This window comes from Pholcus phalangioides, unplaced genomic scaffold, assembly GCF_987345545.1.
Source record: "Pholcus phalangioides strain wild (caught in Gottingen) unplaced genomic scaffold, Ppha-v1.0 ptg000011l_1, whole genome shotgun sequence".
Classification (NCBI taxonomy): domain Eukaryota; kingdom Metazoa; phylum Arthropoda; class Arachnida; order Araneae; family Pholcidae; genus Pholcus; species Pholcus phalangioides.
In genome coordinates, this window is record NW_028301604.1 from 27,196,697 (window position 1) to 27,216,997 (window position 20,301).

A 20,301-nucleotide genomic window follows, 5' to 3' on the forward strand; every position below is an offset into this window, starting at 1 on the left:
GCCCTAAGGGCTCTACGGAGCACTGGTTGAGAACCGCTGGTTTATTGGAATCCTCCAATATTGCCAAACTGATTGATTTGGCATGAACAGGCTGGTAGGGTTACTAATTGCGAGATGTCACTTTTCCCGCTCAAAGGCTTTTCTTCTTTACCCTTCAGAACGCCTGCTGTCATTTTCGCTCTCTCCGCCTCGTCAGTATGTGAGGGGACATCGAGATGAGCATCGATGTATTTTCTCTTTTGAAATCGCTCGCTTTGTTCGACTCCCCAGTATGTGTTCGGCCTACGGGTTGTTTGGAGAGATCAAGGTTGGAATTCGAGGTCAATCCTTACGGGAGAGAGTTTGGGTTTCGAAGGACCAGGATATTACGGAGCCACCTGTCGTCGAAGAAACAATCTTCACGAACAACGACAGTTTAGAGGGGGAATGGGTGGTTCAGGATGAGGTAGAGGGTGATAGTGGTGTACTCATAAATTACTCATCCCAGCCATAAGGCCATGCGAGTTTGTTTGTTTTTTTTAAATCAGACGCCGAGCTAGTAATCCTACTTAGGGCTATGTTTATACAATTGTCTGCCTTTGGTTTCCCGGTGGTTCTATAGTCGTCATTAGAATTGTGCCACGATCCTCATTACACTGATAGTGGTGTAATTATTGGGGGATTCTATGGTAGGGACTTCTAGGGTTTTGAGTGCTGCTGTCTTCCGTGGGGAAGGAAGATAAGAGACGTTCGAAACGTTTTTAATAAGCGAAAAGTCCCTGGGAGGAAAATATTCTGGGTGGGAACAAATCAGGAAGGAGTGAATATTAGTGAGTCTGTCAAAAAATCGGGACTTGCTATTATCCGCTCGGGAGGGGGGGGGGTTTCCGATATGGCAGTGATTTCTGTACTGATAATGGGTAGTAGGGCATTTAGGAGTAAGATCCAGCATTTCAACTCCGGCCTGAAGGACATTTGCTATTCTCTTGGGGTCACTTTTTAGGAGCTTCCTGGTTTCACTGATAGGTGGCTTCGTTGGGATCAGAGACACCTGAATGGGAGGGGTTCTAGGAGGTTTACGATAAGCTTGGGCCAGGTTTTTTACTTCAAGTAGACGGGAATGTGGGTAAGTTCATGACAATGATAACAGTATTGACTGGGAACTACCCACCTCTGACTTAGATGGATTCTCGATTGACACTAAATCACAGGGCAAATTAAAATGTGTAATAAGAAATATTTTTTAGAAACTATGATAGCTGTGGAGAGCCTAGACATTGTAGCCATTTACAGAATCTTGGGAAAATGATAGGGGCGAGTCTTTCTTACACATCTCAGGAAACGATAATTTCTTCAGAAATAGATGGGGAGCAGGAAAAAGGGGTGGAGTCTTGATTTACGTAAAATCCCGTTCACAGGCTAAAGAGTGTAACGTACAGGGTAATGATATTGAAACTACTTGGATTGAGAGCTTGAAAACAAAAGGCGCCGCAACATTATTTTAGGGGTTTGTTATAAGCCGCCGAATAGGGATCCAAACTACATCGCCAAACTTCATGATGAAATTTCCTACACGTGTAAGCATAAAACGGTTGTTATATCAGCGGATTTCAACTATCCGGGTATCAATTGGCAGAACGTTTCAGCTAGAGATCAGTATGAAAGAGACTTTCTCAAACTGGTGCTCGAAAATTTTTTGTATCAGCATGTATCAGAAGCCACTAGAGGTGCAGCTACTTTGGATTTAGTTCACACTACTTCCGAGAATCGTGTTGAATATGTTTCGGTGGGGGGGGGGGCGAGTTTTCTTCTTGTGATCATTGTGTCATTTGTTTTCTCTGTAATTTTTCTTCTGGTAAAGCTGATAACAAAAGAATGGTTCCTTGTTTTTGAAGAATCAACTTTGATTTTTTGAGAGAAAGGATAGCGAGAATTTTCGAGGAACAGTTGGAATAATTTGGGGTGGTAAGTCAATGGAAAGAATTTAGTACGAAGCTGTCCTCTGGTTTACACGAAGTCATACCTTTTGTTCGTAAAAAGCGCGTTTGTACATAGCGGCCCTCTGGTTCACGGATAGCACGCGTAATCTTTATCTTGAGAAGAAAAGAGCATGCAGAGAGTATAGAAGTGGATGAGGTGCCTGTCCTCGTTCACTGATAAAAGACGTTGGAATATTAGTTTTTAATGGAATTTGTGTTCCTTGGCATTTTCAGAAAAGCATAGAATGTCATCAAGATATATATACCAGAATGGTAAACCTCATAATACTTCATGCATGAACTGCACAAAAGTTTGAGTGGCATTTACGGGACCGAAGCTCAATCTTGTATACTCAAATAAACCCCAAGGGGCCGTTCAAGTATTACGTAAGCAAATTTTTAGCCATTTTTGACCCCCTCCCCCCCCCCCCGTCATCAGCTCTGCCCCTCTGAAACCTAACGCATGTTGGTGGGATCAGAGACGTACACGGGGGGGGGGACATATAAGGGCTCTCTCGTGCCCCCTTCCCACGATCAAAAAATTATTTTTTTAATGCATAAAAAATAATTTTTTTTTAAATTGAAATTTCGGAAGAAAATACCTTTTACATGTTATTATAATCAATTTCTGTTAATTTCAATGTTATTTCAAAGCTATGAACTCAAAATTTATCTTTAATAAATTCATTGCGACCCACCCTCTTAGCCATATAATGATAAATCACATAAAGTTCCTTGGCCCTGGGGGTTATTTGATACGACCTGCCCTCTTCAAACCTAATTTTGTAAAAATGAACCAAGCGGCACATTTACAGATCGCTTAAGTGTCCCGTGGTACAATTCCAGAACATTTAAGCGGTCCGTGGCATATTTTCAGATCACTTAAATGACCCGAGACACAGTTCCAGAACACTTAAATGACCCGAGACACAGTTCCAGAACACTTAAATGACCCGAGACACAGTTCCAGAACACTTAAATGACCCGAGACACAGTTCCAGAACACTTAAGCGATCCGTGACACATTTAAAGATCACTGAGGTAGGCCTCAAAGATCACTTTCACATTCTAAAATCACTTAAGTAACCCGCGACACAGTTCCAGAACACTTAAACGATCTGTGGCACATTTAGAGATCCCTTGAGTGACATGTGACGTAGTTTTAGAGCACTTAACTGGCCCCCAGTGCGGTTCTACATCATTCAAATTACCCGCGGCACAGTTCCAGAGCACTTAAGCAGCCCGGGTACATTTCCGGAGCACTTAAGCGGCCCAGACACATTTCCAGATCACTTGGATCCGCGAAACATTGAGATCACTAAAGTGGCTCTGTAGGGCACTTATCAATAAGGGGATGTTACTTAAATTGCCCACAAACTATCGAAAGGTTTTTCTCGTTTTTGGCGCACCGAGTAAGATGCCATTAAAAATATTTCATATTTTCATAAAAGGTGGTTGATGACGTAAGCATTATCCAAACCCCCCTCCCCCCTTGTCTTCAAAAGTCAGCAAATCGGAAACCCCCTCCCCATCGATGATGACGTAATACTTGAACGGAAGGAGTGGTGATTGCGGTTTATAGTATGCCTTCCTCGGCAATGCAAAATTGATGGTATGACTTGAAGATGTCTAACAAATGCAGCTTAAAATTTTTACGGCATCTTATTTATGTTATGAGTGTGTGTATGAAAGAATATTAAAAACCATATTATAAAAACAAAGTAAACAGATGGCTTTCATTTTGAAAATTGAGAGCTAAAGAGGGAGACCATGATTTTTTTTTTTTGAGGGGAAAAAAATTAAGAAAGGAGATATTAGAGAGCATCTGAAAAGGAGCGGCAAAATTAGTAGTTAGTAGGGCTGCGAGTCTGATATCCGTCTCTGCAAATAGGGGCCCGGGAGTCAACTGTCCCCTTATAGATACACCCAAAAATGAAAATTCAAGTGAAAAAAATTGACCAAACTGCGCGAATCATGCCGGCTGAAATAAAATTGGAAGTCGTGTCAAAATCTTTCTTATAAAAAGGTAAAGTACATTTACTATAATTCCTTAGAGCGATAAAGATCAATTGTAGTCACAAGGAAATGAAAGATATTTATTTCAACATGTAGAATTCGGTACGAAATGTGATTGGATGAATGATCAATAGAAAAAATCCGAAACCACTACTTATTTGGAATAGATGAATTCATAAAATAATTAGTTTGATTAAAAGTTTCTGACCGAATCGTTGTTATTTTACTGTCTTCACCAGTCACTTTCATCAAGCTACCATTTTTACATCCTTCATTGAAGATTTTTATGCGCAACAGTTTCGATTTTAAAATTCCTCAAAAAATATTGCCGTTTTATTGATCAGTATGTAATCTGATTGAAACGACAGTGAGAAAAAAAAAAAGAAAACGATCGCGCAGTAAACACGTATGCACTGCATGCACCTTCCCTAAAAAAATTTGAATAGTGAAGGAGAAAAATTTACCACGTTTTGGCAACAAAGTGATTTTGGGAAAACGATTTTTCAAATAGATCCCATTTGGCTAATATTTCACAAATCTGATGATAAATTTGATAATATGGAGGGGGAGATTATTACGTAATAACAAGGTTATAACATTAATCTTTACGAAGATAAAAAGTGCCAATCGTGAAAGAAAGAAGACGATCGAACTTGGCTTCAAACGGGATTGAATATTTCAGATGGACTGTAATTCTAAGCTCCCAAAAAATCGATATTTCCTATTGGTAATAATGAACATTTAAATTAATAGAGCATCGATCCGTACCGAACCGGATCATATCTTAATATCATCCATAAATTAATTTTTGAAAAATGTCATTGTCATCCAACATAAAACAGCAACCTGTTTGCTTTTCTGCATGGAAACACCTTCGAACCTGGCAACGAAGAATGGACCAAGCTAACTGAAACCTTCAGCAACGAGAAGACCAATGCCTCACACAGAGTCACTCACTTGTTCATTATTATGGTGTCTCACACAGTAACTCACTTGTTCATTATTATGGTGTCTCACACAGTAACTCACTTGTTCATTATTATGGTGTCTCACACAGTAACTCACTTGTTCATTATTATGGTGTCTCACACAGTAACTCACTTGTTCATTATTATGGTGTCTCACACAGTAACCCACTTGTTCATTATTATGGTGTCTCACACAGTAACTCACTTGTTCATTATTATGGTGTCTCACTCAGTCACTCGGTCATTATTACGGTTACTCATATGATCACTCATACAGTTACTCATATGGTCACTCATACAGTTACTCATATGGTCACTCATATGGTCACTCATACAGTTACTCATATGGTCACTCATACAGTTACTCATATGGTCACTCATACAGTTACTCATATGGTCACTCATACAGTGAACCACCACACAGTCACTCACTTGGAAACTCAAATAAGCACTCACTCGGTCACTCATGCGGTCACCCATATGGTCAATCACTCAGTAACTTCCTTGGACACTTACACGGTTAATCACTCGGTTACTCACTCGGTCACTCATTTGGACACTTACATAGTTAATCACTCGGTTACTCACTCGGTCACTCATTTGGACACTTACACGGTTAATTACTCAGTCACTGATTTGAACACTTACACGGTTAATCACTCGGTCACGCATACAGTAAATCACCCGGGTAATCGCTTGGTCACTCATACAGTGAATCACTCGGTTACTCGCTTGGTCACTCATACAGTGAATCACTCGGTCACTCATGTGGTTAATCACTTTGTCACTGATACGTTCAATCACTCGGTTACTCGCTTGGTCACTCATACAGTGAATCACTCGGTCACTCATGTGGTTAATCACTTTGTCACTGATACGTTCAATCACTCAGTCACTCACTTTAGAACTCATACCAGCAATCACTCGGTCACTTACTTGGTCACGCATACGGTCAATCGCTCAGTCACTGACTTGGTCACTCATACAGTAAATCACTCGGTCACTCATAAGCTCAATCAATCAGTCACTTACTTGGAAACTCATACAAGCATTCAGTCGGTCACTCACTTGGTCACTCATACGGTCAATCACTCAGTAACTCCCTTGGGCACTCATACGGTCAACCACTCAATCACTCGCTTTGATACTCATACCGCCACTAACCTGGTCACTCATACAATCATTCATATGGTCAATCACTCGGTCACTCGTACGGTCAACTACTCGGTTACTCATATGGTCAATCACTCACTTGGACACACATACGGTCACTCACTCACTTGGACACACAATGCCACACTCATAGATACTGTCGCTCACGTGGTCAGTTATTCTGTCAGTCACTAAGTTATTTGTACGGTTACTAACTCACTCCTAAAGCCGATTTTACACTCACTTGGTCACTCATCCACTTATATAGTCACTCACACAGTCACTCATGTGTTCTGGTAGGTGAAATATCAGGTGCGAAAATTTCGGGGGCGAAACGTCCCAGGGGCCAAATTTCCGGGGGTGAAATGTGACGAGGACGAAACGTCCCAGGGGCGAAATTTCCGGATCCCCTAGAAAACACAGTGAGTGGAAGACACACGTTTACACACACACTAGAAAACACACGTTTAAAGGGTTAACGTATGAGCTTTAGCCGAGAAGAAATAACTCCGGAAAAAAATTCCCGTCCGCTGGTCGAATAAAAATGCAGAATTTAGTTCAAAAACAAAACCTCCGAGATGTTTGGCTCCGATACATTTTATCCCATAACTAACATTTGTATTCGTTGGTGCAAAAAAGGTAACTCTCAGCTTTAACTTAAGCGTCTTTAACGTGGAGCGTCCAGAACAATCTTCCTATTTCTATCGTCAAGAGTGGCTCTATGCATCTAGGCAGACCCACCGACCCCGTCTGTTACCAGATGGGTCCTGAAGCTGTACAACACTTGACCATATGCTCCGATCTGGGTATTTCGTTATCCAGATCTCTTGACTTCACTGATCATTATCGTAATATGGTATGCAGGGCCAATAGAATCGCATATATGATACGTACGACGTACAGCAAGTGCGATAATCACACCCTGTCTTTCGATTTTTGCACATATGTCCGACCGATTCTTGAACACTGCTCGCAGGTGGGGTGTCCATACAAAATTAATACTCATCGAGAGTCCCCAAAGGGCTTTTACTAAACGTCTTCCAGGTATTGGTGAAAGATCATACCAAGAGAGACTCGAGATGCTTGGCCTTCACTCCTTGGAGTGGAGGAGGGCTTGATCTGATCTAATTATGTGCTATAAACTGATACACAATATGGTATATTTACCTTCCGATAATCCTTTTTTTGAAATCTTGGACAGACGACCTAACCTCCGTAGACACAGTCTTCAACTGAAAATTCCAGTGGCCAGAGGCGACCGCTACTTCTATGGATGCCGTTCGGCTAGACTGTGGAACAATCTGCCCCGCGACCTCGTTTCTGCTCCCTATGCTGGATTCGTCTCTTCCTTGGACGATTTTAACCTTTCTCCTTACATGAAGTGTTTTTCCATTTGATTTATGTTTTCTTTTTTTTATCTGTTTCCTGTTTAATCTTACCAGTGTAAGTGCGTCTGCCTACTGGGTTGTGTGATAAATAAAATAAATAAACAAATAAATGTAAAGTTTTGAAATACTTGGGAAAATGATACATTTATTTTCTAATCTCTTCGCGGAACACCCAGAAATCCTTAACGAAGCACAGTTTGGGAACCCGGCTGTAGTATATAGAAAAATGCTACTATATAATGCAGGTTTCTTTGTATATCGTGTAAACGATGTAAACATATTTTTTATGACCGTTGTTATTAGTTTCAATAAGTTTCAGTTTTTCGTTATTGATTATTATCTGTCATGCTTTGAACTTGTTAATGAATTATTATTGTTTTTTTTAATTCGCGAGTTTGTGTGTTGCGAATTTATTTTCTTATTTAATTTTTCAGCGGGATATGAAGAAGTAGCAACGATCACAAAACCAACGTTGGAATTGTATTCAAAGAGGCCTGTCACTGATACTACAGGATATATCATTTCAGCATTTCGAGTATTTCCAGGTGAAGATCGGGAGAAGTTGGAACGAAACTGGCTTATATGGACTGGAGCTCGTCAAGTTTATAAATGTTTACCAAAACATCTGGGCCTAAGAAGACTGACTTTTCATAAAAAAATTTTTCCCGATGGTGGCATTACATATGTCCTCATGTGTGAATGTGAAGCATTAGTACAACATGTAACGGAAGCGCTTGTTTTTGTGGATCATTTACGAGCTAGATGCTGTGGTTACACGGCACTGTATAGACCAGTGGAAATGTTCTAATCCCAATATGCAGCCGACGAGGAAAATGTTATTCCGGTAGGCGTTGAGCGTAACCAGATAATTGGGAGTTAGTACATTTTCATGTTAAGCCGCACATAGTACCCTTATCACAGTCTCCAAAAACTAAACGTCATGCCGCCTCTCGAGTCTTTTTTTTGGTTGAAAAGTGGAGAGGAAGAGAATGACTCCCCGTACGACATTGGATAACAGATTGATGAAAACATTATTTACAACCGCTAATCCTAGATTATTTTATTAAGTAAAAGAAATGAGCATCACAGCTACGGTTCAAAGTCACTAGGCACGCATATTTGATATGAAAAAAAGAAGAAAATTACATTGTACTAATGTCAAGAAGATTCTGATAAGGGTGCATATGTGCAAGTCCATCATAAACTTTGTACATCGTTTTCATCAAAGTTATTTTTGCGAGTTGACAGAAATTATGACATATCAGTGCTTTGAAAAACACTTTTTGTGATCTGATGTTTTTGAGCCAAATTCCCAATACCTTGTAAGTGATAAATCATATTAAAAAAAATTATACGGATTGTCTTTCTTGTTTTATTAGTGATTATCTGATTATTTATTAGATTAATGTTCAAAATATGAAAATTAACCTCTTACCTGTCTGTGTCGTGGAAGTGAAAAGTATAATATTTGTGATAAGATGAATATTTTTGTGACGAGGAAAGTTAGTGTGTGTGTACCCACCCTCCCCTCACCCGTAAAGGCCAAATTGAGATCGTTTATATATTTTTAGTAATATAATGCGTAAAATTAAACAGAAAAAATAGATTTCCATTTTTGATGCATTTTTCTGAAATACATGCCACAGATGAGGGGTTAAGAACTAAAATTTCAAAAGTAAATCTAATTTTCAAAAATATTTTTCTCCAAAAAAATCATCTGTAAATTACGGATACATAAACCTTTGCAGCGACATTGACGAGATATCTCACCTAGTTTGATGCCTTGTATTTCGGCAGTTACAAGATATCTTGCGTTCTTCAAATCCCATTTCGGTAATGTCGGGCCCAGATATCTCCGATTGTAATTAATAACATGCAATACATTATTAATAACATGTATAATTAATAACATGCTTAATAACTTTTTTTCCATTCTCTCCCCTCCCCCAACCTGTCAGATCAACTATCAGCGGAGTCAGCTTATATTCAAAGTTTGATAACAGAAGAAGAGAGAGACTGTGTTTTTTCCCCTTCCCTTCGGGGTGGTATAGGAATATATGTACAGTATATAAATAATAAAAAAAGATAGAGTATTTCTCTTCCTTGGTTTTTTATATTATTCTTCGAGTTGGGGGAAGGGAAAGCATTTTAACTTGCATGAAATCGAAAGAAAGTATTCTTCCTGAAAAAAAGTGATATATTTTGCAGAAGATTTAGAGTTTTTTTGAAAACCGCTTGAAGGGATTTAAACTTCATTTCTCTCAAACATTCGTTTTATTGAGAGTTCACAAAAATTGACGTTCAGTCATGTAGACTTTAACAAAAAAACTTAAGATTTTGCGCTTGCCTGATTAAAAAGATCTTCACCCTCAAATAATGCGTTCAATGACTTTCCTCGCCATTCAATCTGGTCTTTATGCGATAGTGTGGATATCATAATGGCTGTGGTCCCCGCAGGCGACATCGTGGTGGGATCATAGGCGGATACAGAAGGACGTAGGTGGTAATCGCCCCCCCCCCCGTTCAGTTAAAAAATTGGCGGAGGTGGACATTCTCCCCTCCCCCCGTTCACACTATACACACTCTCAATGATTCACTCTCCCCGTACGAGGAGCCTTACGGGTGGGATGGTCGGTTGAGAGAGAAGATGGTTTTTTCAACTGCAAGAATGAATGCCAGCCGGCCCATCCGTTATAGAAAGTCTCTTACCGAGAGCAGGCAGAGAAACACTAAATTCATACATCTACCACTTTCGATTCCATGTACAGTAGTAGATGGTAGCACTTCGACAATCAAGCAAACATGAATACGTTAGAAATACAGATATGTGCATACATCACTTTACTCACATGCACCAATTCATTAGAAATTCCTCTGAGGAATGTTTACGAGATGCATATAGAGTTAAGTAGTCACCGAATCCGTGTACGTGCAGGGTGAACAGATATTAAGGTGGCGCATTCATAGAATTCTACAGGTTTAACCAAACGTCAAATCGATAATCAAAATTTGTGCATATGCTATTTAAAGGATGTGCTCAACGATTTTACCATAAAACGTAGTTGATATAAAGGGTGCTCTAACAGTGACGTGCACACAAAATATAATTAAAATGATAAAAATCCCATTTATTTCACATTCCAGCATCATTAGTTCCAGCGAGTTATATGATGTTGTCTAATATGTCTTTCATTATAAACTTGTGCCATTCCAATGTGATCATCATGGCCCCCACAAGGGGTTGCCTGACAAGGCTCCAGCCCTGGGGCCTGGGACGATTTTCACAATTTTTTGACTTTTTAACGCTATGAATTCCACGTCACAGAATTTCCACGAATAAGATTTCACAAATTCGACATCGTAGTGTATTTCGGTCTTAATGCATCACACCAGTGTGCACACCGTATAATGTCTGATATGATCCCGCGCTATCTAACGTCACGTGGTTACACGTCACGTCATAGTAGTGTATATCCGCCTTAAGGTGGTGATGCGCTTATTGTAACACTGTTTAATAGTGAACGCTCAACGCTACCTCCAGATTCCGTGAGCTTTTGCATACACAATTCTGAGGGAGACCTTGAGCCCCAATTTTATATATTTTTTGTGGCGGAGTTGGCATCCAGGAGGATATAAAATTACTACACCAACGTATGAGCTCAGGGCTGTGACGGGGTTACGCTTTTGGAGTGTGTAACAGTATTATTACAGAATATATTCAGATCAATAACTACAAATCTGTTTTGATAAATACTGCTCATTCCTCCCATCCGCGTGGAGGCTAACGAACTCACACTCCGATTACTAATGATACTGTACTTTAATTATGCTATAATTATTAACTATTGTATCAGTTATACTATGCTTTAATTGTTTTTCAAATGCAACCGCAAACTCCTCATAACCATGTTTATTTTTTCTTAAATTGTCCATAAAAATGCATGGTGAATGCGACAAGTCGCACGCGTTGGGCACGAGAAACTGCGTCTCAACAGCGTCTGTTACCCAGACGCAAAATTGCGTTGCTTTCCGTCGTGTGTTTTCAATTTACACCTTTTTTATTTTCGTCGACTTGTCTCTCTCTTATATTCGAGACTTTATTTGCATAATTTTTATGATTGTTAAGAATTTTGTTATGAGGTTATTTGAATTAATAACTTTAAAGTTAACAGTTATTTTAATTGATTAATCATAAGGGCGACCGGGATAAGGAAAACGGGGTGGGATACAACACATCCCAGGTCACAAAAAAAAACTTGGAAAATATATCAGATTACGAAGCCAGCAGCATCAGCCAGCTGTTAATTATTTTTAACAGCTGGCTGATGCAAAGATATATTTAGGAAAGAGAGAAAGTTCAACTGCCTGCGGGGAATCGAACCCCCGTCCTCTCATTCGCCGGGTGAGAGCACTAGACTACGAATATATCGATCTTTCCTTGGAGCTCGTGCGCACAGAACGGGACCGTACATGGTTGGCTCAATACCTAATTCAGGCCAAAGCTCACAATTACACTGTCACCAGATCTTATGGGAGGATGATGTCACTCTCCGCTATCCATACGAAGGTTTTTAACAGTTGGTATTGAAAGGTGTGCGTTGCCTTTGTAGTCTAGTGATCTAGCTCACCTGACAAGTGAGAGGACGTGGGTTCGACTCCACGCAAGGGCAGTTGAATTTTCTTTCTTTCCTAAATATATCTGTTCGCATCAGCCAGGTATTAAAAACCTTCGTATATGGATAGCAGAGAGTGACATCATCCTCGAATATATCATATTAAATCGTAACGGACACAGGGGATGGCACACTGAGACACGATAGAACAGGTTTATCCCTTTCAGACCCGAGCATTCATTTTTTGGAATTTTCAAGATGTTTTTGTGCATTTTTGATACTCAAAAAATACATTAAAAACAAAAGAGTGTCATCAAATCTTTATTCTTTTCAATTTTCTTTATTAATTTAATTTTTTTTGTGAAGAAATAATTCACTTCGTTCAAATTTTCCCTTCCAAGATGTTGCAGGGTATATTCATTTTCAAATACATTCTTTTCCAGAATTTTATTGCTAAATTTTATGCAAAAGCCATCTTGAAAATACTTATATTTTTGATGAATGTTTCAAAAATAGATATGAATTTTTGCAAATATAAAAACTTCTTCCTTCAGATGTCTATTTATTTTTACGTCTGATGTTTTTTCTATGAACAAATGGTTGTTTCCATAACAAAGGGTTGGTCCCTGGAAATTTATACTTTTTTTGGATGAGATACTTCTTGGTTTTAGTGCTAAAACATTATAAGCGGGATCCAATGCATTTTATTCAAGTATTTTAAAATATATATCTTAGTTTTAGCATAATCACGTTACTTTATGAATGTCATTATAACCAAGTTTTACTGCATGCTCATGTAGGAAAGCAAAAAAAAAATTATTAGTTAGAAAAATGTAATTTTTTATATCGGTTTTTTTTATTGTTATCAGTTCAAGAGCGCCAATCAAAGAATTATTTTCTGCTGAATGGAACTTGACCATTCAGTTCCTCTGATTTCACTCCCATTTTTTCTGGCAACCTGAGAAGAAGAGCAATTCCTTTGTCCAGTGCATTCGAAATCTGATCACCCTACTTGTCAAACACCTTTATAGCGAATGGAAGACAGCAACCGCGAGTCCAGCCGTGCAGTGATCAGGGTGTTCAAACCTTTTCAATAGATAACGGAAAATTCGCTGTTACCCTAACCGCCAAAATAAAAAAAAATAAAAAATGTGGATTTTCGCGGTTGCAAAAACCGCCACCAGCGGTCGATCTGTGCGCTTAGGCCGGGACCTGACTACGGCGCGGTTGCAGGCGGTTGAGGTTGGGGGGAAGGCATCATCTATAGTTTTATTCTGTCAACGCACAGATACAACTGCAACCGCTGAGGGCGGTTTTTTCAACCGAGAAAATCCACATTTTTTTGGACGGTTGGGGTCATGGCCCCCACATCCCGAAGCGGGGTCCCCAGGCTTTGATCTTTTGCGGGCCCCCGGTTAGACTTTTCACGGGCCCTTTCTGTAGTTAATTTATAGCATGAAAAAGCAAAAAATGACGAGAACTGTCCCGGGCCCCAGGGCTAGAGCCCTGTCAGCCCCCCCCCCTTTGTGGGGGCCATGGTTGGGGTAACCGGAAAGTTGCCATCATGTATTGGAAAGGTTTGAACACCCTGATGACGGTTCGGCTGGACCCAAAGCCGCTTGTAAGTACTCTTAATGCAGCTTTGGCTGGACCTGCGGTTGCTGTCTTCCATTGTCTATTAAGTGGTTTGACAAGGAGGGTGATGGTATTTGGGATGCACTGGACAAAGGAATTGCTCTCCTTCTCAGGTTGCCATAAAAATGAGGGGAAAAGACAAATTCGAAGAACTGTATGGTGAAGTTCTATTCGACAGAAGCTAATTCCCCAGTAGCACAACGATATAGTACAATATTTGGACGATATTGTTATATATCGAAATGTCAGAGGAATATCAGATGTCATAACTATGATATAGAACGATCTCGTGTTATATGGTGCAAATTATTTATGATGTTAATTGATCAAGTCTTTAATTTTTCAGTCGAATATGTATTTGATTCCATATGAATAATCTCTACTTTGAAGGACAGCAACTTGGGACAATAAATTATTTTAATATAGTTTGAAAAACATAGATCTATATCGTGCACCTGACAGAGATCTATATCAGATTCTTGATATAGACCTGATATAGATCTATCAAAGAAGACATAGCTCTATATCCTGAACATGACATACATCTATATCGTGAACCTGACACAAAGATATATATCAGATACACAATATGCTGATATATCAACATATTGTGTGCCTTTAAATAAAAATATTGCCTTCAAATAAAAATTCGGAGAAAATTTAAAGTCGAGCGTACAATTTTTTGTTTGAATTGAAATTAAAAACGTTTGAATGAATAATTTTTCATATGAAATTTTGATTTTAATAGGATTAATTATGTTGATATATCAAAATCATTTCGTCAGTTATAATTGAATCCTTACTGTGTATGTTTTACATCGTAGATGTTGGTATTTTAGGAGGAGCGAGAACTTATCCACCGTAACTTTAATTGCCACTTTATAATTGCACATATTTTTTAATTAAAAAAAAACTGCTCTTGTTTTTGTTGTATGTGTGTTTTTCTTAAAATTATTTATTTTTTTCCTTTGATGTTTTCATTTTTTACCATATTTTTCACATATTATTTATTCTGTATTTTTTGTTTTATTAGCATAAATTAATAATTTTAAATAATTAATATACTACACAATACATTAATTTGTTTCTTGTGTTATATATAATTTTTCAATTATCTGCCTCAAAATGATAAATATGTCTCACAATTTCTATTTTGTAACTTTTGTGCATACATGAAAATGAATAAATTTGATTGAAAATACAAGTAAAAAAAAATTAATGTTACTTGTAAATTTACTTGTAAATTAATGTTATAATAACATCCTGTAACCAGTGCTGTAGTGGTGGGTTGGTAAGAGTTCAGGTTATATGGGTTCAAACCCACCCACCTCCAAATAATTACACTTTTTTTTTTTTAAAATTTCTTCCGAAAGGGCGCCATCTATCGTCCAAAATTTGAATTATTTGAATATATCACATTCGCGATATAGATCTATTTATCTCCGACTATGCCTTTTTTAGCCAGAACGATATCGTGGCCCGATATAGATCTGTATTGGAAACTGAAATTTTACGATATAGATCTATATCTTTGTGCTACTTGGGATTCTTTGTTTGGCGCTTTTGCACTGATAACAATGAAAAAAACCAATGAAGAAAAAATTAAATTTTTCTAACTAGTGAAATTTTTTTGCTTTCCTACATGAGCATACATTAAAACTCGGTTATAATGACATTCATAAACTAACGTGATTACGCTAAAACCGAGATATATATTTTAGAACACTTGAATGAAATGCATTGGATCCCGATTATAACGTTTTAGCAAAAAAAAACAAATTAGTACCTCATCCAAAAGAGTAAAAATTACCACGGGGCCCAACCATTTCTAATAAATTCATAAAAAATTATCAGAAGTAAAACTAAATAGACATCTGAAGGAACAAATTTTTATATTTGCAAATTCCATATCAAACTTTTGAAACATTTATTAAAAGCATAAGTATGAACCGGGGATGAAATATGTCCCTAATTGTGAGTGTTTTGTTTTCATTATTCTGTCTTTTTGGTATTTATTTTTGTATCGTACATGAATGTGGCTGTCTATCTGTTGTTTTTGCAATAAAAAAAAACATCTAGGCCAGCGGTTCTCAACCGGTGCTTCGTGTGAACTCCCAAGGGCTCCGCGGCCCTCGAGGAAAATAAAAAAAAGAAACAGTAAATTTGAAAAAAATAATTATTAATATTTTTGAATAAAAATAAACCAGTAACTTTAATGAATAAATAAAAAATAGGCCTACGGGGCTCCGCCATAGAAATTATATACTGGAAAGGGCTCCGCGGGTCGAAAAAGATTGAGAACCGCTGATCTAGACAAAACGTTGTATGCGGGTAATATCGAAGAGTGCACTAAGACAATTTTCACACCTACCGTTCTTTTCAAGCAGTTTTTGATTTACATACACACACAAAGCCGCAACTAGGGAGAGCGGGTCCATTGTACAGGGTGCTGAACTAGGGGTGCGCCGAATTGTCCCTTTAACACCACTCCTTCTAAACTTTCCTTACACAGGGCCGCCGAACGCTTGCTAGCTCCAGTTAAAAAAGTATCCAGCTGCGGCCCTGTCCTTAAACCTTGCAACATACATACTGATGTACAGGGCCACGACGACATGCGTGGTCAGCCGGGGCAAGCACACATTTTGGCGCCCCCTTTTAATATTGGAGAGATGAAAGGTTAACATTTGCGCTCCTGTCTGGCTCGGAGTTCGGGGCATCAGTCAGTGCCGTCTTAACGCATGGGCCCACCCGAGCACGGCCCGGGTGCCTCAAGAGAAAAGGGGCCTCCCAAAAATGAGATCCGATTGAAATTTTCAAGGATTTACCATGTAGGGCCTCCTAAAAACAACTTGGCCCGGGGGGCCCACAATACTCTTAAGACGACCCTGGCACCAGTCCCACCTGCTCCTCTCTAGTTGCGGCCCTGATGCCGTATGTACAGGGTGTTAAGCGGGCCGGGGTAGCAAGTTCAGAGGGGCGGCAAATTTGAGTAATTCGTGGTCAAGAACTTTAAATTATAACGTGAATAGGGGGGCAGAGCAATTCGAATAGCCAGCACGTGGCGAAGCCATAAATCTGTGTCTGGAAACGGATTTAGTGTGAAGCATGTAAATAATTTCGTATAAGGACATTACGTTCCCTTCGTGTCATCGCATCATCTGGAAAAAATCATCTGATAACTGATCGGGAGAAATAATAAACGAAGAAGTTTTTATGACGTTTTTCGTTACCACGGTTCTTCGTGTTCATCACAACGAATTTACTAATCCTCCGTTGATGGATGTTCTTAGTATTATTTACAGCGTTATATCATGTGTGATTGAATAAATTAAAACAAAAAATTACATTAAACGAAAATATCATATGTTCCAGTGGTTGCCAATTTTTTTGTGAGCTAATGGCCCTTTGTACTGTATTTCCTTCTCGTGCGGCCCCCCCCCCTCTTTCCCCAGGACCTTCTACCCCCCGGGGGGGCACTTTTTCACTTGTTGGTCGAAAATTGAACTGCAAGCTTAATCCCATGATAGCAAACTTCCAAGAGACCGGAGAAATCACTTCGTTACAACGAAATTTCCTTGTAAAGGAATTCCAGGTTGTTGCCGTTGTGCCTATGTAATCTGTTGTGGGAGGTTAGAAAAGTTTTCGTTAGAACGAGATTTTCACTGTAACGGTATTCGTTAAAACGGGGTTAGACTGTATTTGTTTTACTTCATAAATCTCCCCACGGTCTGATTGAGATATCCTGAAAATTTGGATGTACTCGGTTAAGTAGTTTTTGAGGAAAAACTACTCGAAGTGCGAGAACTTAAACTGTAATTACCCATTATGTAATTATTTACACTCTAAACAGGAGGCCCTCAACCTTTTTCTAGTCGTGAGCACTGGCTGTACCCATCATCGAAAGGATAGCACCCTTACAAGTTTGACCATAAGTATGCATGAAAAATTAGGATGATTTTAATCCTCGAATGCAATTTGAACGATGTAATTCGATTGAAACGTCGATCGAATTCTAGCAAGCAATTATTGGACAGGAGCTTCGAGAACTCCAGTTGCTTCAGGTAGCACCGTGGTGCTTGCGAGCAACAGGGTGAAGATGCCTGCTCTAAACCATTATACTACATCTGGTCATGTAGGCCCTATGTCAACAGGAAGCCCAGGGTCACGCGAATATGGGTGGCTTTAAGATGGCCTTGGTCCCACGAACAGCTTTGCTGAGTTCGCAAAGTAGTCCCCCCCCCTTCTTTCTGATGTACACCCCAAACCCAAAACAGAAGTTCTCGAGGTGTGGGTCGCTTTTTCTGGGAATTTTCGGCATTATCGCGCGGAAGGACGTCACGATGACTTTGCATTGCCGTGAACCCCTGCAGTGCTTTGGAATGGCTCTTGCTATTCTCACGAGCAGGCCGAAGAAGCCGCGAGTGGCAAAAGTTTCAAGAACCCCTGCCAAGGTCTTCCAAACGGGTATACCAGTCGGTAACAGTTTTTCAGTTTGTTTGCCTTCATCCGGATTTCTGAGAATTATAAGAAAAACCATTATCTATTTTAAGGGCAATAGACTTGTTGGGAAATGCCATAAAATTTAGATACTGTACTTCTATTTAAGCCAAATTGACTAGCCTTCCATGCACGCCCTTGGGAAAACGAATGGTCTTTTAAAAAAAGGGACTTCGCGAAACCTAAAACAAATTTCGTGGAACCTGTCAACTCGGACATCTCCTACATGGGGCAACTTTGAAAGGCACCGTCATAATCCTACAACACAGAATGTCGGCAATACCGAACGGCTTAATTTAATTGTAATGGAACCGTAGAGGAGTCCACTTCAGGCAGGTTTTGGTATCAGTAAGCCAATCTGAAGCCGCTGCTACACTTATTATTGGAACGCGTGAGGGCGCTTGCACAGTGTTGCAGTACATTACTAATCATATTTTATCCATCTCATTTCTTATTTACCAGTTCTATTAGTCAGCTGTGTCAACGAAATTTTTTTGTGCCACCTTTTTTGCAGCAGATTCCGAGTCGTTAATGGCTAGCGATAGTTATTCCGAAAAAATCATAAGCGCGGTTGAAAAAAGACCGGCTTTATATGACAAAAATATGTTATTTAAATAGTTTTTTATAATATATGTTATTTAAATAAATTATGATGATTCCAGTCATGATATATAAAAAAATTTGTGCGATTTGGTCACGAATCGTAAAAGCATCAAAAATGGGTCAACTTGTAGGTTGTCTTTCTTCAACTTTGAATTAATTTCAAACGGCAAATATTGTTACAGAAAATTAAATTTCATTACATTAATATTTTTATTAGTATATACAGTAAAAGCCCTCCTTTTTGTGAACGCGGACAGGACAAAAAAATTAAATCCATTAAAATGGGTGACCGTTAAAAAGAGGTTTGAAATTCATACTTTTATATATTATACAACTGTAAATTATTATTTGTCCGTAAAAGAGGGAGTATTCGTTAAGAGGGGGTTTTACTGCAATGCAGCATATGAGCACGACTTTGCATGCTAACTGGAGCCAACTTCAGCTTGGCGAAAATAATTTAGCCAATCCCGAGATGTCACGTGACGTTAAAAAATAAAAATCCCCGGTTGCTAACAGCAGTGTGTGTTTCACGCGAAATTCCACGGTTGCTGATAAGATCAACCGCACCAGCAGAACCGTAGTGTGCCGGTAGCCTTATAAAATAAAACTATAGATTGTCGATTCCCTCTCTATCGCAACCGCTGCGACCGCGCCGTAGTCAGTTCTTGGCTTTAAGGAATAACATGGTTAAGTCTATTGTTCTATCATTTTACTATACAATACAAGGTGGTTATAAATAAATTGACACTATTCAGACATATGTAGCGCTCATTCTGATGGAGGTATTTTGATGAAACTTGGCGCTTTTTCGTGAAGTGGCGTTTTTTCATGGCAGTTTTTTTCCTCCACGGCCCAAATAACGTATTTACCAAGTTTCAATGAAATACGTCCACCACAGCGGGCAGTGTCAGTATAACTAAACTGACACTACTCATGTAGCGCCGTTGTGGTAGACATATGTCATTGAAACTTGGTACATATGTTATTTGGACCACGGTAAAAGATAACTGTGATAAAAGAGCGCCACTTTTTCATCTGGTGGTCAAAAATCGAACTATTTTTTATCGAAACTTTCTTTTCCCCATATATTCTATATACCAAGTTTCATCAAATTACCTCCATCAGAATGGGTGCTACATATATTTGAGTAGTGTAAGTTTATTTATAACCACCTTGTACCGTCTATCACTATGCTATATTGTAATATCACTTTGAAAAAAACTGATATTTCGTGGGGGTTAGGAACGAAATATACCGGTTGTGGCCCCACGAAAGAAATTTCTGGTACAGTACTGAAAATTTTCGAGATTAGATGAGTACACGTGAAATAAGATTTCATTTAAGTTATCCGACTACATTCGAGAGCACTTTTCTATAAAATGATACTGGAGTGAGCTTTAATAATTTTTTCTGATGGAAAGTGTCCCATAATGATGAAAACAATAATAAATTTTGGACTACTTGTGTCATT

General features: G+C 38.9%; 1 protein-coding gene across 1 annotated transcript in view; it reads left to right on the forward strand.

Annotated features, from left to right (window-relative positions):
- Nucleotides 1-8,845, forward strand: part of LOC149080289 (uncharacterized) — a 79,321-nt gene extending 70,476 nt beyond the window's left edge. Inside the window, exon 4 of the mRNA XM_089239419.1 lies at nt 7,917-8,845. Within this exon, the coding sequence (XP_089095545.1) occupies nt 7,917-8,290 (374 nt within the window). The 3' untranslated portion in view covers nt 8,291-8,845. The remainder of the gene's footprint in view (nt 1-7,916) is intronic.
- The last annotated feature ends 11,456 nt before the right edge of the window (nt 8,846-20,301 follow it).